The sequence below is a fragment of the Orcinus orca genome, chromosome 14 (genome assembly GCF_937001465.1).
Source record: "Orcinus orca chromosome 14, mOrcOrc1.1, whole genome shotgun sequence".
NCBI classification, from domain to species: Eukaryota; Metazoa; Chordata; class Mammalia; order Artiodactyla; family Delphinidae; genus Orcinus; species Orcinus orca.
The window spans coordinates 31,052,385-31,070,870 of record NC_064572.1 but is presented as its reverse complement, the minus strand read 5'-3'; the positions used below and the strand labels follow the sequence as shown (position 1 = coordinate 31,070,870).

General features: G+C 36.5%; 1 protein-coding gene and 1 pseudogene across 4 annotated transcripts in view; both read left to right on the top strand.

Annotated features, from left to right (window-relative positions):
• The window catches only part of P4HA1 (prolyl 4-hydroxylase subunit alpha 1), a 93,114-nt gene that overhangs the window by 56,850 nt on the left and 17,778 nt on the right, over positions 1 to 18,486 (top strand). For 3 of the 4 annotated variants that reach the window (XM_049697300.1, XM_049697303.1, XM_049697302.1), the window contains exons 8-9: positions 499 to 675; positions 3,792 to 3,862. In XM_049697300.1, coding sequence (XP_049553257.1) covers positions 499 to 675; positions 3,792 to 3,862 — 248 coding nt within the window. Of the gene's footprint in view, positions 1 to 498; positions 676 to 2,690; positions 2,762 to 3,791; positions 3,863 to 18,486 lie in introns of all 4 variants that reach the window. The other variant, XM_049697301.1, reaches the window with a different exon arrangement.
• On the top strand, positions 9,761 to 18,480 carry LOC125961109 (enolase-phosphatase E1-like; annotated as a pseudogene).

Sequence of the window (18,486 nt, the reverse complement as noted above, 5' to 3'; positions counted from 1 at the left end):
TTTTCTTCTTTACTTTAAAAAAAAAAATCCCTTAAAGTTTTTAAAAATTGGGAGGTATTTGGGAAAACCTGGTTAGGTTTTGTTTTGTTTTCTTTTTTTTTTTCTTTTAGACACTTTCTGAGTGCTTCCCGGTTACCTTGTGAAGTTTGGAGCAGTGCTGGCCATTCATTTCATATTTCTATAAATATTTTATTATTTCTTTCATATTTACAATGCCTGAACTTTATTTTGATGAGAGAAGGGGTTAAAGAGAAACCTCACCTTTTAAAAATTTAAGGCCTACCATCTCTTCCAGAAAATAATCATTAATAAAACTTTTAAAATCCTGAAGGTCCCATTTGATGCAGAATATTTGCAGGGTACTGTTTCTTTTGTGTGTTCTTCCTCAGATACTCTGTGTATACACTAGCATGATTATTGTTTCTTATCTTCATAGGAACAAGCATTAAAAATATTATTACTCTAATATATTTATAATATTTTTAACTTTATGTTTAGACTCCTCGGAGACAGAAAAAACTCTTTTGCCGCTACCATGATGGAAACCGGAATCCTAAATTTATTCTGGCTCCAGCCAAACAGGAGGATGAGTGGGACAAGCCTCGTATTATTCGCTTCCATGATATTATTTCTGATGCAGAAATTGAAATTGTTAAAGATCTAGCAAAACCAAGGGTAAATAATTTTTTTCTTTTTTTCTCTCCTCAATTTACTCTACCGGCGTTTCAGTTTTTTCCTTTGCAAGATTATAAAAATGATAATTGACATGGCAATAAGCCCATAGATAGTTTTAGATATTGTTGTTGCAAACTAATGGCATTAACTAAGCTCTGTACCAGTTGTTCTCTGTTATCAACACAAATAACATACCTTGCAACTGGGTTTTAAGCACTTATTTATGAAAATCATAGATGAGATTTTTATTCACACTTGAAAAATTTGTGTTTCAGCACCTTCCTGAAAAAGATTTCTATGTACTTTGGAGCCCTTTAATCTCAGAGACTAATCAAAGACCAACTTTTTATATCTTCTATAGTTTTATCTGAAATAATACTTGAAGTACTTTTATTCCTGTTTAGGTACATTATTACTAGAAGGATATAGCTGGGTACAAACATCTTGCTAATCTGAAATAAGGACATCATAGTTTTCTGACTTCAACCCACGTCATTTATCTTAATAAGAAAAACAATTTATTGTAAACACAATCCTATAAACTTAGTGTTTAGCATAGAAATTCTTCTTTTGTGGGGGTGTGAGAAAGCCTGCCCTTTATGCTCTTGCCTTTTTTCCCATCAGCTTGTTCTTAAGATCTGTTTGGTCTTATTGATAGTAAAATACAAACCGCCATCATTTTCATAAAGAGATTGTTAAATAAACACTAGGAATATTTTTGCTCAATTATTACACAGGAGTTGGCAAATTTTTCTGTAAAGGTCCAGATAGTGAATATTTTTTATGTTTTGCAGGTTGTATAGCCTGTTATATAAGTACTCACCCCTGCTGTTGCAGTGCAAAAGCAGCCATAGAAAATACATAAATGAACGTGGCTATATTCCAATGAAAGTTTATTTCTAAAAGCAGGTGGCTGGATGAATTTGGCCCATGGACCACAGTTTGCTGTTCCATGTTATATCATAAAAGTTGAGTTGTCTGGATATCTGTACTGTAGAATAAACTTGAAGTCAGAATTGTTGTTGTTGTTGTTGTTAAGTTTTACTACTTTTCCAAATGGGTACTTTTTGTTTTTTACTAAAGATTACACTTTAAATGGAAAAGACGAGTCTAATATGTATGGATGTTGTCCAAGGGAGTTCTTATAAATCTCTTAAGCAGAATGCCACTTATAATCCCATCATATTCTGTCATTCTCTTTTGGATTTTAGTTCACTATTTGTGGTCAGTAAACCAAAATTACCTTGGTAGAATATTTATTAGGAGTTCATTTCAGCTTGGAGATCAAGTCTTATATTTCTGGGTTTGGAGGCCTCAATCTTCAAAGTGGATGCCTCAGTTGGATTATTTGATCAAGTAATTCAATGGCAATAAAAATTTTATACTCTTTTGTTAACATCTGAATCATCCTTCATTTTTAGAAAAAAGTTTAAAATCATTATCTTGGCTGTCATCTCCTTCTGTTTCTTAACATTTATGAGTTCTTTTCATCTGTCTTTGTGCTCATCCAAGATTATTTCACTGTTTATGTGAAATATATGAGTAAATATCTTGAAGGAAGAAAAGATGACCTTGAAACAAATTTTGAACATTATCTTTGCAAACATTTCCATCACCGAAAAAATTAAAACAAAAAGTTTGGAATGGATTATTAACTGCAAATAGCCATTCTTATAACTATAAGTTAGACTTCAAATTTTAGAAATTTCTTTTCCTCACTTCACGTCCTCTAACCGTTGAAAGAAATTTAATTTCCAGTCTCTTTTGTTTGTGTACCCTCCATTCACACAAAACAAAAACAAAAAATTTTAAAGAACTTTTAAAAATATAAAATATTTAAAAATCAACAGGCTTTCAAGGCTAAACACAGGTGACTGGAAGTCTATGGAATTATTTTCTCTTTTTAGCCTCCTTTGTAAAAAAAAAAATCCCAGAATTCTGACTGATTGGATAAATGTGATTCATTTTTTTTTTTTTTTTTTATAATGCAACTATTTTGATGGTTGGCTTCACAGCTGAGGCGAGCCACCATTTCAAACCCAATAACAGGAGACTTGGAGACGGTACATTACAGAATTAGCAAAAGGTAAGAGATGTGTATGCTGCATATTTTGCCCTCTAATGAGTGTTTTGTACATCCTACAGGAATTATTCATTTAAGGGAAGTAGGTCATTTTCAGTCTCCAGTCAAGTCACCACCTATTTTTACGCATGGATAAACTGCTTTGTGTTTCACAGGTCTTTCCCTTTAACTAGAAGTTCTGTTTTTAATATTTAATTGGTCTGTTATTTTTAGGGAGTTAATATGCTTTGCATCGCTCTTCAGGTTAGGAATCAGATATCCAGGAAATGGCTTTTATACTTGTTTTCTTTTTCCTTTTTCTTGCCAAAGAGGGGGGGAAAGAAAGCAGCAGCCTGGATTAATCTGGGAGTAGTCTTTGTTTATGTAGTTCTCTCATATTCATAAATGCTGTGGTGAATTCACATCATTCTTCATGATGATTGTATTGGCATTTGTTCATGCATCTTATAAAATAACATTGTCATTTTGGAGTAATCTATTTCTCCTGTTGGAGTTTTTATTTTAAAAAACTTGCTGACTTAAAAGCTGGCAATGGAAAGAACAGAGTTATGCTTCAGATCTCAGTCTTTCAAATGCTATTACTTCTGAGTTTAGTTGCCTTCTACTTCACCAGAGAGATTTAACAACAGTTATAGCTTGGTGAGAGTTTTAAAAAATGAATTTAAAGAGACTAAAGAGACCACTAATTATTCTTTTGTCAAATAATTTAAAGAACATTAAACTTCTAGATCTGAGAAAGCACCTGTGAAACCCAGTGCTATAAAAAATTTACATAGAGCTTCAAATGATTTTTAAAAAAAAAAGTGAAAGGACAATCTACAACAAAAATCTGTCAACCCATTTTCTCTTGATTTGCAAGTGGCTTTTCTTATTGCCACGTTTCTAAATGTTTTTGCTGATTCGAAACCATTACCTACCATCCAGACCAATCTGAACCCTTCCAATCACCTGTGGCTTGGCAAAACAAAACAAAACAAAAGCCCCAAATTGCCTGCTACGTGAGTAAGTCCTTGTCCTTTCTCTTTTTTTGTAGCTGAGCCGAGCTACAGTACATGACCCTGAGACTGGAAAATTGACCACAGCACAGTACAGAGTATCTAAGAGGTAAGGGAGTAATGGGAAGAATTTTAGTCATATTTGGACTATTTTCTTTCTTGAGAATCTAATTTTCATAAAACCCATCATATGATTTCTAAGAACTAGGGTGTTAGGCATAGGTATTTGATGACACCCGTGCCTGACTTTTCATGATGGACGTGGTTATGGGGCAGTTAATAGAAATTACTAGATTTTAAAATGCCTGCTGAGATATCCCAAACCCTACCTGATAAGTGAAGCTGTGTTCTCATACTAAAGTAAGGGAAGTTCCCAAAGAGTCTTCATTGAACAAGGCCTAATTTGGTCTCTGTAGTAAAGCAGGGGTTGAAAAATCTCTGGGTTACTCAGTAGGTAGTGAGAAAATGAATGCCTTGAAGGATTACCTAACAAATCCTCTGCAAGTCAGTTGGTTTCAAATTCTTTGCTTTTAACCATATTTAAGAGAATCTCCTTAAGTTATTGGCTGATAGATCACTGAAATAATTTTTAATAAAAGGTCACTATGTAACTTATTAGTGTATATAACATATAGGAGCTTACAAAATAAGTGACATTATTTCAACAGAACTCCTTTTCCATCTACTTATTTACATAAAGTTTTCTCAGCTCTCATAAAAATGAAAATAGAAGTATCATTGAGCTGAATTCCGTCTCATTGTAGCAATATTTATTCACAGATACAATACCTAATTGAAAATAACAAAATAAGCTTTTATCCATTAATTAGGAATCTTTTAATATATTTTCACTTTTTATATTTGATGATGATTGTTTAATCATGTTCTTTAATGTATACTAATTATAATTGTAATAACCCATTCTAGGAGACATTTTTTTTTTAACACTTAGGCCTTTATGTTATAGGAAATTTATATTTTTATCAGTTTACATAAATATTTTTCTTGTAGAGAAAATGTGATGAATAAAAGACTTTTGGTCATAGAAATATATCACTCGAGGGCAGGGCTTCTCAACCTCAACACTATTGACATTTTGTATCAGATGATTGTTGTTTGTTGACTGACCTGAGCCTCATAGGATGTTTAGCAGCATCTCTAGTGCCCACTGGATGCCAGAAGCACCCATCATCCCAGTTGTGACAATCAAAAATGTCTTCAGACATTGCCAAATGTACCCTGGCAGGCAAAATTCCCACCACCATGCCTGGGAACTCCACCTCTCTACCCCTGTTGAGAATCACTGTTTTAATATAAAAATGGAATGAAAATGCAAGTTCAAGGAAAAAAAGAAAAGAATAATGTAAAATTTCCAAGTTTTTAAAAAATCCTTCATTAATATAATTTTTTAAAGTGGATGATGGTGGGCATAAAATCATTATGGTATTTAGAGTCCACTGGATACATAAAATAAGTAATCATTTTTCAGAAATTACCACTGTTTTCAGTATGACAGAATTAAATCCTTTGAAACTCTTACGATGAAAAATTTCATTTGTCAACTAAAAATTGTGCAAAGGAGTACATAGATTTTAACAACTATCTTAGGCACTCAAACAAAAAAAATTAACATTGTTGCTATGAGTCATAGCAAAAGTACTATAAAGGCTAGACAGAATGCACTGATTTCATTTTCTTAATTACTGTTTTTAGGCAAAGCTTTATGTCCTTCACATATTAACCTCCAGCATCCCCACACACATATTCTGGTCTCCTAACTGCCCTATACCACTACCTGTCCCCTTGCCCCTAATCACAGTCCTATAATGTGATTTTGATTTTAGTAACACTAATACAAGGTAAGGATTTGCAGTAACTAATTTGGATAGACATGTTGAGCCATGGTTTATAATGCTTCTGTGCATAGTAATTAACCCTCGTTTTGAATAAGCTAATTTTCCATTTTACAGAACCTTATTCATGTCTAAAAAAATGAAGCCGTTATCTATTTTTAATAAAATAACTAAATCCATTGTATATTTTATCAGAGATTACATGATGCTAGGCATTTTTACTGTCATAAACCTAGTAAGTATCTAAATTTTCCAGATTTTGCTGTTTTTAGGAATCATTTAAAACAAAATTTTATGAACTTAATGTTCTAGAAGTCATTTTTGGAAATTTTCTATATAAACAATAGACCTTTTGACAAAATATTCAGCCCACAGAGTCATTGGGCTTTTACCAACAAGTCAAAATAGATTACTCTCAGAAAGGTGGTCTACAAACATTTTTTCTCTCTTAGGAACTAAATACCTCTAACTATTTTGAACTTATTTTTTAAATATTATAATTTTATAGCTCTGAGAAGCAATTTTATTGGATTTTTGAGAAAGGCCCAACCATGCTTCATATTATTTATGATAGCAGAAGATATTTAGCCAGTAGCATTAGAAGCATTAGAAGACTGAGTAACACTACAATAAATTCACCCAGGCTTGGCAAAGTATGCAGTGTGGGTGTGTGTTTGTGTTCAAAACAGCATAGTAAAAAGAAGAGTTCCACAGCACAGTGATTTTCATCTTTACTCTTAAGGAAAGTTGTTCATCAGCCCTTTTAAAAATAAAATATATATTTTGAGAGAGAGCTCTTAACTGTTAAGGAAGGAATTTGCTCCATAAAATATCTAATACCTTTCATATTTTAACAAATTAAAAGTTTCTACTGTTTTGGAAATTTAATAGCTATGTCAAGACATTTTCTACCCATCACTGTAAATCTGAATTTTGAAGATTTTACAAGTGTAATAAATGAGTGTTTTCTGTTTCCTTCATATTTTATGCCTCTGAAGAAGGCATCTCAAACGCAAAATAGCAGAAAGAGTTTATGTGTACTGATGTCAGTTAATGTGATCCCTTTTACTCTGGGAACATCTGTATTTTGAAAGGGTCAGAAGGGAATTTCAAATATCTGTATTTTGAGAAATTTCTTAAGTGATTGCATCATCATCTGTGGAAGTAAAAATATGTTCCAGTGTTCTAGCAAATAGAATTTTCCTTGGGCAAAGTATTTGTGGAAATTCATTACTGTTTAAAAACATAAAGTTTTTATTTACTTTATTGACTGTCTGCGAACTTCTGGCAAATCATTTTTTGTCTTTTCCAATATTTAAAAAAAAATTTACTACGACTTGTTAATGGAGAAGCTAATAATTTTGACTAAATCAAAGAAATGGAATTTTAGTTTTTGAGAGGTAAACATTCAGTTATATGCTCTGAGAAGACAGTTTAGTTATTTGAGCTTGTAAGTCCAGTTAAAGCAACATAAATAATGAGATATGCAAATAAACAGTCTACTTAGTGTGATAGAAAAAGCTTCTTTGATTCTGGTGGAATCAGAATCACTTCTTGGAAGTGATTTCATTTTTTTTACTTTCAAGTACATATTTCCTACAGTATGATATTTTATTATGCTTAAGATTTAATTTACCGCATGTTAAGGAGCAAATACAGTGTAAAAATATATTAATATTTTTACAATATAGAGATCAACGCAAATAGCTTTTTTTTTAAATTTGATTTTATTTTTTATACAGCAGGTTCTTATTAGTTATCCATTTTATACATATTAGTGTATAGATGTCAATCCCAATCTCCCAATTCATCCCACTGCCATCCCACCCCCCGCAAATAGCTTTGAATGATAATCAGATTTTTTTTTAAGTGTCATAATTTTTTTAATGAATAATTTTTAAAATAAATTTATTTATTTTTGGCTGTGTAGGGTCTTTGTTGCTGCACACAGGCTTTTCTCTAGTTGTGGTGAACAGGGTCTACTTTTTGTTGCGGTGCACGGGCTTCTCATTGCGGTGGCTTCTCTTGTTGTGGAGCATGGGCTCTAGGCGCGCGGGCTTCAGTAATTGTGACACGCGGGCTCAGTAGTTGTGGCTTGTGGGCTCTGGAGCGCAGGCTCACTAGTTGTGGTGCACAGGCTTAGTTGCTCAGTGGCATGTGGGATCTTCCCAGACCAGGGCTGGAACCCGCGTCCCCTGCATTGGCAGGTGGATTCTTTTTTTTTTTTTTTTTGTGGTACGTGGGCCTCTCACTGTTGTGGCCTCTCCCGTTGCGGCGCACAGGCTCTGGACACGCAGGCCAGGTGGCCATGGCTCACGGGCCCAGCTGCTCTGCGGCATGTGGGATCTTCCCAGACCGGGGCATGAACCCGTGTCCCCTGCATTGGCAGGTGGACACTCAACCACTGCGCCACCAGGGAAGCCTGGCAGGTGGATTCTTAACCACTGTGCCACCAGGGAAGTCCAAATTGGCATAACTTTTAACAACAGCATTGCCTTCTGTTGGGTAGAACAGTGGTTCTCAGATTGAGACAACTGAAATGGATAGATCTATAGTGTTGTATAATTGTCCCACTAAGAACCAAAGGGACTGGATAAATTCCCAGTGTGGATGATTAGCCTTTCTTTGTTAACTATTAAGCACTTAGAGAAGAATTATTGAAAGTTTTGCCCTCTGTAATTGGCACTTTGGGCCCTGAATTATCTTTTGCCTTTGCAAAAAATCACATAGTGGCATTCAAATTATATTAATCATATTTCCTTTGGAGGTTTTATAACAATCTCCAAAACCTCCAAAATGGTGTTGTCTGTTTGCTTGAGCATGCCTTCCTTAGTATTAGAAATATAGTCATGCAGTGTGAGAATGTTTCTCCTTATATAAATAAAGCATTCCAGTGATATTTTTAAAAGCATATATTAGAAGAATAATAAAGATTTTTTAACAGTAGAAATTCATTAGAAATGAAAAAAAAATATTGCAGTGTTACTCGGCATGTACAACGTAGCTCTCAGGTTCCTGTCATTAAGAACAAAAGAAATATATTTTGGGTTATCTAGTTATTAATGGAAAAAAAGGACACATATATAAAATTATCTGGAGAAAGAATTCTGTTTTTCTCCTGGCACTAAATTATGTTTTGTGGAAAAAACACTGTAAAACTTAGTTGACATTTTCAATTATAATTTTACAAAAGATAAAGAATGTTGTTCAAATGATTTTTTTTCCTGTTATAGTAAATATTATAACTTTACATTCTAACTCAGTTAAAGCACTGAGTACTAGAAGAAAGAATGTTGATTTCCGATTACTTAATTTAATGTAGGAGTAAGACTTGCAGATCCTAAAGAATAGATAGTTAACATATTACAGTACCATTGTCTCCACTGAATTTTTAGCAGTGTTAAAACAACTCAGAGCTAATTTCTTCAACTACCCGATAGGTCTACAATAATGTTGTTGAAGACAGATTAGCAGTAATGCTTTAAGGGTGGGATCTAGATGAATAAAATGTTTTACACATATGGAGTTCCCAAGCTTAGGAAAATCTTAGTATATTTTGGAGAGGTTTTCATGTAAAAGTCAAATTAAGTGAAATAACTTCCTATGTAGAACTCATTTTCCTCTCTAATGACTATGGCAGAACCACAGTTAAGATAAGTTTATATTTAAGCTGCAGTTATCAATGACTTTCTCTCATCTGAGGCTTAACTGCTAAGCCTCAAACCTTCTATTGAGATCATTTGTGATATAACAAGAAGTGCAGATTAAAACTTTTTTTAAAAAGTTAAAAAATTAAAATATTTTTGCCTCTAAGATTGGCAAAGATTGATACTGGCAAGGATTTTATGAAATGGACACTCTCATAAACAGTTGATAGAAGTATAAATCACTGAAACTGTTTTGGAGGGCAATTTGACATTTATCAAAATGTAAAAGTCGGGGCTTCCCTGGTGGCGCAGTGGTTGAGAGTCCGCCTGCCGATGCGGGGAACGCGGGTTCGTGCCCCGGTCCGGGAGGATCCCACATGCCGCGGAGCGGCTGGGGGCCTGTGAGCCGTGGCCGCTGGGCCTGCGCGTCCGGAGCCTGTGCTCCGCAGCGGGAGAGGCCACAGCAGTGAGAGGCCCGCATACCGGGAAAAAAAAAAAAATGTAAAAGTCATCTAGCCGTTCCACATCTAGGAATTTGTCCTACAGAGATAATCCCATAAGTATGCAAAGATACACAGAAATTTCTGTTACAATATTGTTTGTACTAGAGAAAAATTAGAAACAACCTTATTTAACCAGTGCTTTATTGACTGACCTTCGTGGTCATTTTGAAATTAAAGGTATTTTATTTTAAAAAGAAAAGCAGTAGTTTAAAACACAATGAGGAATGGAAATGTAAAGTGTTAGAGTTGCTGTGGAAAACAGGCTGGCAGTTCCTGACAAAGTCAAACATAGTATTATGATATGATGCAGAAATTCCACTTCTAGGTATATACTCCCAAAAATTGAAAGAAGGGACTCAAACAGATTACTTGTACACCCATGTTCATAACAGCATTATTCACAGTAGTCAACAGGTGGAGGCAACCCACGTATCCATTAATAGATGAATGGTTAAACAAAATGTGGTATAAACAAATTATGGACTATATTCAGCCTTAAAAAGGAATGAAATTCTGATACATGCTATATGACACGGATGAACTTTGAGGACATTATACTAAGTGAAATAAGCCAGGTACAAAAGGACAAATATGGTATGATTCTGCTTACAGGGGGTACCTAGAATAGGCAAATTCATACAGACAAAAAGTGTATTATAGAGGTTACCAGGGGCTGGGAGGAGAGGGAAATGGCAAATTATTGTTTAATGGGTACAGAGTTTCAGTTTGGGATGAAGAAAAAGTTTTGGAAATAGATAGTGGTGATGGTTGTGTGACCTTGTGAGTGTACTTAACACCACTGAATTGTACACTTAAAAATGGTTAAAGTGGTTAATTTTATGTGTATTTTACCATATTTTAAAAAATGGTTAAAGTGGTTAATTTTATGTTGTGTATTGTTTAACCACAGTAATTTTTTAAAAATGAGGCAGTGCTATGTGTATTGACTAGGAAAGATGTCAGAAGTATTTTCAGGGGGAGAAAGTGTATGTGTATATTATGGTGAAAGATTGAAGGGTGGATTCTTTTTTTTTTTAATTCTCTCTGTATGTTTGTTTATACACGGGGGAAACTGTTGAGAGGATACATATCTATTTGTTAATACGGTTTACCTGTGAGGAGTGGGACTAGGAAAGGAACTTCATACACTTTTATACTGTTCGAAAATTTTTAAATTTTGTTTAATTTTATTTTTGGCTGCGTTGGGTCTTAGTTGCGGCACGTGGAGTCTTTCGTTGCAGCGTGGGGCCTCTTCGTTGTGGCGTGTGGGTTTCTCTCTAGTTGTGGTGCATGGGCCAGAGCATGCAGGCTCAATAGTTGTTGCGCACGGGCTTTCTAGTTGTGGTGTGTGGGCTCCAGAGAGCGTGGGTTCTGTATTTGAGGCACGCGGGCTTCTCTGTAGTTGTGGTGCGCAGGCTCAGTAGTTGGAGTGTGCTGGCTTAGTTGCCCCATGGCATGTGGGATCTTAGTTTTCCGACCAGGGGTTGAACCCATGTCCCCAGCATTGGAAGGTGGATTCTTAACCACTGCGGCACCCTGTTTGAAATTTTTATAATAAGTATTTCTTTAAAATATAGCTTTATTGATTCACCCATTTGAAGTGTACAAGTCAGTGGTTTTTAGTATATTCAGAGACTTGTGCATCCATCACCACAATTAATTTTAGAACATTTTCATTATACTCCTTAGCCATAACCACTTAATCCATAATCCTCTCCCTGCCCCAGCCCTGGGCAACCACTAAGCTGCTTTCTGTCTTTATGGATTTGCCTCTTCTGGATATTTTTTGTATACTACACGGACTTTTAGTGTCTGGCTTCTCACTTGGCATGTGTTCAAGGTATGGCTGAACAACATTCTTTTGTATGGATATGCTACCTTGTATCTATCTTATCTATTGATAGATATTTGGGTTATTTCTACTTTTTTGGCTATTATGAATAATGCTGTTCTGAAATTCATGTCTTTTGAGGCACAAACGTTTTATTTTGATGATGTCCTGTTTATTTTTGTTGTTGCTGCTTGTACTTTTGAGGTCATAGCTAAACTGTATGCCAATTTTTTTTCTAAAAGTTTTGTAATGTTAGCTTATATATTTAGGTCTTTAATCCCTTCTGAGTTAATTTTTTTATTATGGTGTGAGGTAGGGGTCCATCTTCTTTGTTTTGCATATGGTTATCCAGTGTCCCTGAACCATTTGTTGAATATAACAAGCATTTCTTGCTTCCATAATTTTAAAACTATAAAAGTAAAAGATTGGAATGATAATTTGCTAAAATGCCCAAAGTAAATGTGTTCTTGATAACAGGAGACTTCAGTCTGAAGAGTTAGTAAGCAAGGAAAAGATTAAAGATAGAAAGGGAGGCAATAACTGCTGGAGTAAGGCCTATGGAAAAGGTAGATTCAAAAGCATAGATAGATGCTCTAGCCTCTGAAAGGCTGAAGGACAATGCTTCTACCAAAGTACAAGAGAAAAATGTAAGAATAGATGCTTAAGTATTGGTGGTAGCAGAGGAGAAAGTTGAAGATGTCAGAAGACCAGGTTCTCTTGGGTGATAGGTTCCAGGATGAAATAGGAACAGTTATTTTATCAAGATGTATTTAGTTTGAAACTTTATTAGAACACTTGCCAATCTTGTGTTGCAGTTATCTATAAAAATCAAGTCAGTAGTTGGTTGCTTATAAAATTCAAAAATCTATGAAATTGTTGCCAGGCAAAAAAGGTACATTGACATACGAGATTAGTTCTACCAGGAACTTGGTCAGAATTGGAAGAAATAAGTTCTTAGTGTGTTTATCAGCTACATCCTTTATAACAATAAAATTCTTGGATCCTTCCTATTTCTGTGACACAGAGGAATTCTACTTGGCCAATCCCTATAAATTTGCATGAGATCATCAGACAGATACTTATGGTAAAGTAAAATAAATCTTGGATTAGTTCTAAGACATCTTCAGGATTCATTCATTCAGCAAATATTTATTGAGCATCTACTGTGTGCCAGGCACTATGGATATAGTGGTGAGCAAAACCAGGCAGAATTTATATGTATTTGGAACTAGTAGTTGAATGAAGATGTCTTACCTTAATCAAATAACAAATTAATGTACAATTGTTATAAATGCCACAAAGGAAGGATATGTAGTACTATAAAAACATATTGGGGTGGCTGCCTTCTCCACTTCCAGGTGCATGGAGGTAGCGTCTCCCTGATGTGCTTCAGGTTGCAGGTAGTTGCCAACCCTGAGATTAACGGAGGGCTGTGAGACGCCCACGATCGTTCTGCAGGCACAGGTGCCACTACTCTCCCACCTCCCAATATAGGGTGATTCTCATAGTAGCACCCAGTAGCTGCCCACCAAAGTCACCGTGATCCATTAGATATTAAAGGTACCACTTGATTAGTTTTGTGAAGAACAATTTCTTTACATCAAAGAAAACACTGAGTATCTTAACAAAGAGACAAAGATACTTCTTTCCTCTTGGAAAGAAGAGGAGTGCCAGCAGGACCTCAAAATTTTTAATATTTATTTATTTATTTTGGCTGTGCTGGGTCTTAGTTGCAGCATGTGGGATCTTTAGTTTGCAGCATGTGGGATCTTTAGTTGCGGTATGCGCGCTTCTTAGTTGCAGTATGCAGACTCTTAGTTGCTTCATGTGGACTTCTTAGTTGTGGCATGCAAACTCTTAGTTGCAGCATGCATGCGGGATCTAGTTCCCCAACCAGGGATCGAACCTGGGCCCCCGGCATTGGGAGTGTGGAGTCTTACCCACTGGACCACCAGGGAAGTCCCAGGACCTCAGTCTTTTGGGGAAAGAGGCTGAAGAGGATTCCCATGGGGTTGGGGTATTCTGATCCCTACAGCATCTGGGAAATGGAGTGGATGACGCAAAATAGATGGTCCGTGCTGTGGTAGATAATGTGTGCTGGCAAATGTCTCTGGACCAAAAGACCTTGGTACTGAAATAACTTCAGGGCTACGTGGCGTGGCGGGCAGCATTCACAGCTGGGTGCATGAAAGTAGCATTCTTTGAAGATGTAGTTCCAGCAGTTAGGAAATGGAGAAGCTGGAATGAACGTGTATATCTATTTTGGGCAGTGTACAGAGGAATATATTGGTGAGTTGTCAATGTTACTTTGATACCAATATTGGGCAAAGTGGAGAATGAGTTGCTGAATGATTGCAAACAGTATTGAGTGCTTGGTCAGCAATGTCCTGTTTATGATAGACATTACACCTCGAGGCTAGTGCTACTGAGGAAGTGGACATGTATGTAGCTGTGGTGATAAGACATGACAGTGTGGGATTAACACATGATGAAAAGACTAGAGCTTCATCAAATCCTTCAGCAAATTGTACTTGCCCTTCTCAGCCTAGAAAAGGATTTCTAAGGAAGACAAACTGTTCCTCGTAGTTTCCCTGTTGTCTAGCTTTATTTTAATGGTAAAAGCGACTTACTTTAAAAAATGTATATGTATACACACAAATATGTATGCAAATATGTGTGTGCTCAAATTACCTTTCACAGGTACATGAGTGGAAAAACTCAGTTCGGTGAAATGAAAACTTACTCTATTATATGTAAAAATTGTTTGAAACCACAACACTAACCCTTATTGAAGGCAAAGTGTAGATATTAGAAGAAATGACTAAAATACAGATCAAATGTGTCAGGTATCAGGTCATGCACCAAAATGGAAAGCTAGTTTTGAGAAGTTATTCAGAAGCCTTGCTGTTTTAAAAGCTGGAAGTGTTTCAAAGGCTTATTCCTAATAATAATTAATTGCCCCCGTTTAATTGTGAGGGAATAAAATTTAGATCACCAAGAGCTGCATTTCACAATATTTGCCTAACTATATACAAAAGACAAAGATATTTGCTTGTTCTCCAAAAGAGGGCAACATTAGAAAGAAAACTCACTTCAGTTTTGAACAATTGAATGTATATTACTTAAGAAGAAGCTCTTTAAATCAGTGCACCTTTTCTGCGGTACAGCAAACAATTGCTTTACCAGTGAAAAGGTGCATTGATTTAACAGCCAAAAAAGAGATATGGTTCTTAATATTTCATGAAACAGCCCTAATCCTGTCAGTTGTTTTCATTATAGATTTTATAGTTGCCTTTCTGACCACTTCTTAGCAGTCTGAGAAAATATACTGTTATTTACTATTAAAAAAAAAACAATTTTACGGAAATCAGTCCATCAGATCAAGAGGAATCCTAATGCATTTTCCTCTGAAAGGGATGTGAGAAATGTAAATTTTGTAACAGTATTATTTATCTTCCTTTACTTATAATAGCATGTCATGTCAATTTAATGTGATTAGTTAAAAACTTTTCCCTCTTACTGTTCCAAAAACAAAACAAAACAAAAACCTGGTCTGGCACAGGGAGGAGTCAAGGAAGGCTTCTCTGAAGAAGAGACAACTAAAATGATAATCCAAAGCCTTAAATTTGCAAAGTTAAGCAGAAGAATACTCTGGGTAGAGATGAGCATGTGCACTAGCCTTAGGACAAGAAGAAACATTGTTGAATAAGTGCTGCTGGGGCACTGGGAGAAAGACAAAATACAGTGTGAGAGGCTGTGAGGGAGACCAGGATGGAACATCCAGAGAGACTAAAGGAATACCTGGAGAATGAATGAGTCAGGAGGAGAGTTTCAAGAAGGATGAACATTCTGAAATGTTACTAAAAGAGCACATACTATGAGAATGGGAAAATCTTGTTAGATTTAGGAGCATAGTAGGGTTATGGGTGAGATATTAGCAAGAGCAGTTTTGATGGAGTGATGGGGACTAAAGCTAAATTGGAATGGATTGAGAAGTGAGGAGTCAGTGAAAAGGTTGACTTGAAGATGGAGGAGAAAGAAATTGGTGGCTGGAGGGAGAAAGAATTGAGGGAAAGAATTTAAAATTTTTGCTTATTTATTTAATGGGAAAGTCTTAAGCCCTGTTAAAAGCTGTGGGAGGAATTATTGAGAAGAGATGTTGATTATATGAGAGAGAGAAGGGCTCATCAATGATTTATGGTTCCTAAAATGGCAGGAGATAATAGAATCTAAGGCAGAGGATTGGCCTTAGATAATGGAGAGAAATCTCCTCTTGGAACTGGAATGAACTAGAATGAACTATGTATAAGGAAAAGATTGTATGGTTTCTATTTTATCTGTGACATAGGAGATATGTAATCCACTGAGTGAAGGAGTCTGAGGTGGGTTGGGGTTCAGAATAGAGGCGAGAGTAAGGCCCATTTGGAGTTAGTGTTCATGATTGTTTTGTTTTGTTGTTTTTGGCTGTGTTGGGTCTCGTTGCCGCTCGTGGGCTTTCTCTAGTTGCTTCGAGCGGGGGCTGCTCTTCGTTGTGGTGTGCGGGCTTCTCATTGCAGTGGCTTCTCTTGGTATGGAGCACGGGCTTCAGTAATTGGAGCCCGCAGGTTCAGTAGTTGTGGTTCGCGGGCTCTAGAGCGCAGGCTCAGTAGCTGTGGTGCACAGGGCTTAGTTGCTCCGCGGCATGTGGGATCTTCCTGGACCAGGGCTTGAACCCGTGTCCCCTGCATTGGCAGGCAGATTTTTTTTTTTTTCTTTTTTTAATTTTATTTTATTTATTTACTTTTGGCTGCATTGGGTCTTTTTTGCTGTGTGTGGGCTTTCTTTAGTTGCAGCGAGCAGGGGCTACTCTTCATTGTGGTGTTGTGGTGCTCTGGCTTCTCATTGTGGTGGCTTCTCTTGTTGCGGAGCTCAGGCTCTAGGCGCGCGGGCTTCAGTAGTTGTGGCACACTGGCTCAGTAGTTGTGGCTCACAGGCTGTAGAGCACAGGCTCAGTAGCTGCGGTGCATGGGCTTAGTTGTTCCACAGCATGTGGGATCTTCCCGGACCAGGGCTCGAACCCATGACCCCTGCATTGGCAGGCAGATTCCTAACCACTGCGCCACCAGGGAAGCCCGGCAGGCGGATTCTTAACCACTGTGCCACCAAGGAGGTCCCAGTGTTCATGAATTTTTAGTGGAACATATCTGCCCTATCTCATGACTTTTTCCAATACGATTTGGTGTTATAGGTATAAGCTTGGAGAAAAGAAATTCATCAGGCTTGTTTTTTTGCCAGACAGGTGAGTTTAGGCTTTTAGTCAAGGATGCTGTTGAGGGAATTCTCCGGCGGTCCAGTGGTTAGGACTCCACGCTTCCACTGCAGGGGGCACGGGTTCAATCCCTGGTTGGGGAACGAAGATCCTGCAAGCTGCATGACGTGGCTCCCCCCCCCCCCCAAAAAAAAGAATACTGTTGAAATGATGGACCAAAGCTTGATGAGAGAAGTGAAGAAAGAAAAAGTCTAATAGACTGGGAAAAAGCATATGTAAAGGAGAGAGCTGAATTTTGCTGTGCCATGTTATTGAGCTATAGTTCCCATACCATAAAATTACCCTTTAAAGTATACAGTTCAGTGGTTTTTAGTCTTTTTTAGCTTTGCAGTCATCACCATTATCTAATTCCAGAACATTTTCACCACCCCAAAAGAAAATCCTGTACCCATTAAGAGTCATTCCTTAATACTGCCTTCTCGTGGCAACCACTAATCTACTTTCTGTATTGATTTGCCTGTTCTGGACATTTCATATTAATGGAATCATAATGTGTGACCTTTTGTATCTGACTTATCTTTCTTAACATAATGGTTTCAAGGTTCATCCGTGTGGTGGCATGTATCATTACTTCCTTTTCATGACACAATAATCTGTCTTATGGATATATCACATTTTATGTATCTGTCTATCAGTTGATGGACATTTGTATTATTTCCACTTTTTGGCCATTATTAATAATGCTACTATGAATACTTATGTACAAGTTTTGGTATGACCACACATTTTAATTTCTCTTCGGTATATACCTAGGAGTGGAATTGCTAGGTCATATGGTAACTCTGTGTTTAGCAATTTGAGGAACTGCCAAATTGTTTTCCAAAGTGGCTGCACCATTTTACATTCCTACCAGCAATATATGAGGGTTCTAATTTCTTCACATCATCACCAACACCTTTTTGGTTATAGCTATCCTACTGGGTGTGTTGGGTACCTTTTAAAACTTTTTTATTTAGGCAAGTAATACATGAATTTTTCTTATAAAACATTAGCATTATATAAATCAGGCTAAAACCCCTATGACCTTCACCTTGGCCAGTTCCTATACCTTATCTAGAAGGAACAGTTGTTTTCATTTTGATGTATGTATTTTTCCAGAATTAAAAAAATTCTCAGTGTAGATAGTCCTATATAGTCTTCTTACATTAATCCATCTGTTTTCATAAAAACTCAGTAATAAATGATATTCGTTTTTTTCCCTTTCCAACCTCTAACTGTAGAATGTAACATCTTTTAAAAATTACAACATCATTAGTAAAAATCGTATCAAAGGGCTTCCCTGGTGGCGCAGTGGTTGAGAGTCCACCTGCTGATGCAGGAGACGCGGGTTCGTGTCCCGGTCCGGGAAGATCCCACATACCACGGAGCGGCTGGGCCCATGAGCCATGGCTGCTGAGCCTGCGCGTCCGGAGCCTGTGCTCCGCAACGGGAGAGGCCAAAAAAAAAAAATCATATCAAAGAAGCAAATGAAGTAAATGCCTATAGATAAAGCCTTAATGTCCTGTATATTAGGGCTTTTTAAATGACAGCTATTGGTCTTCGTGTATTGAAACTTTATCAGTAAAACTAATAATTTTTTTCTTGTTTTTAG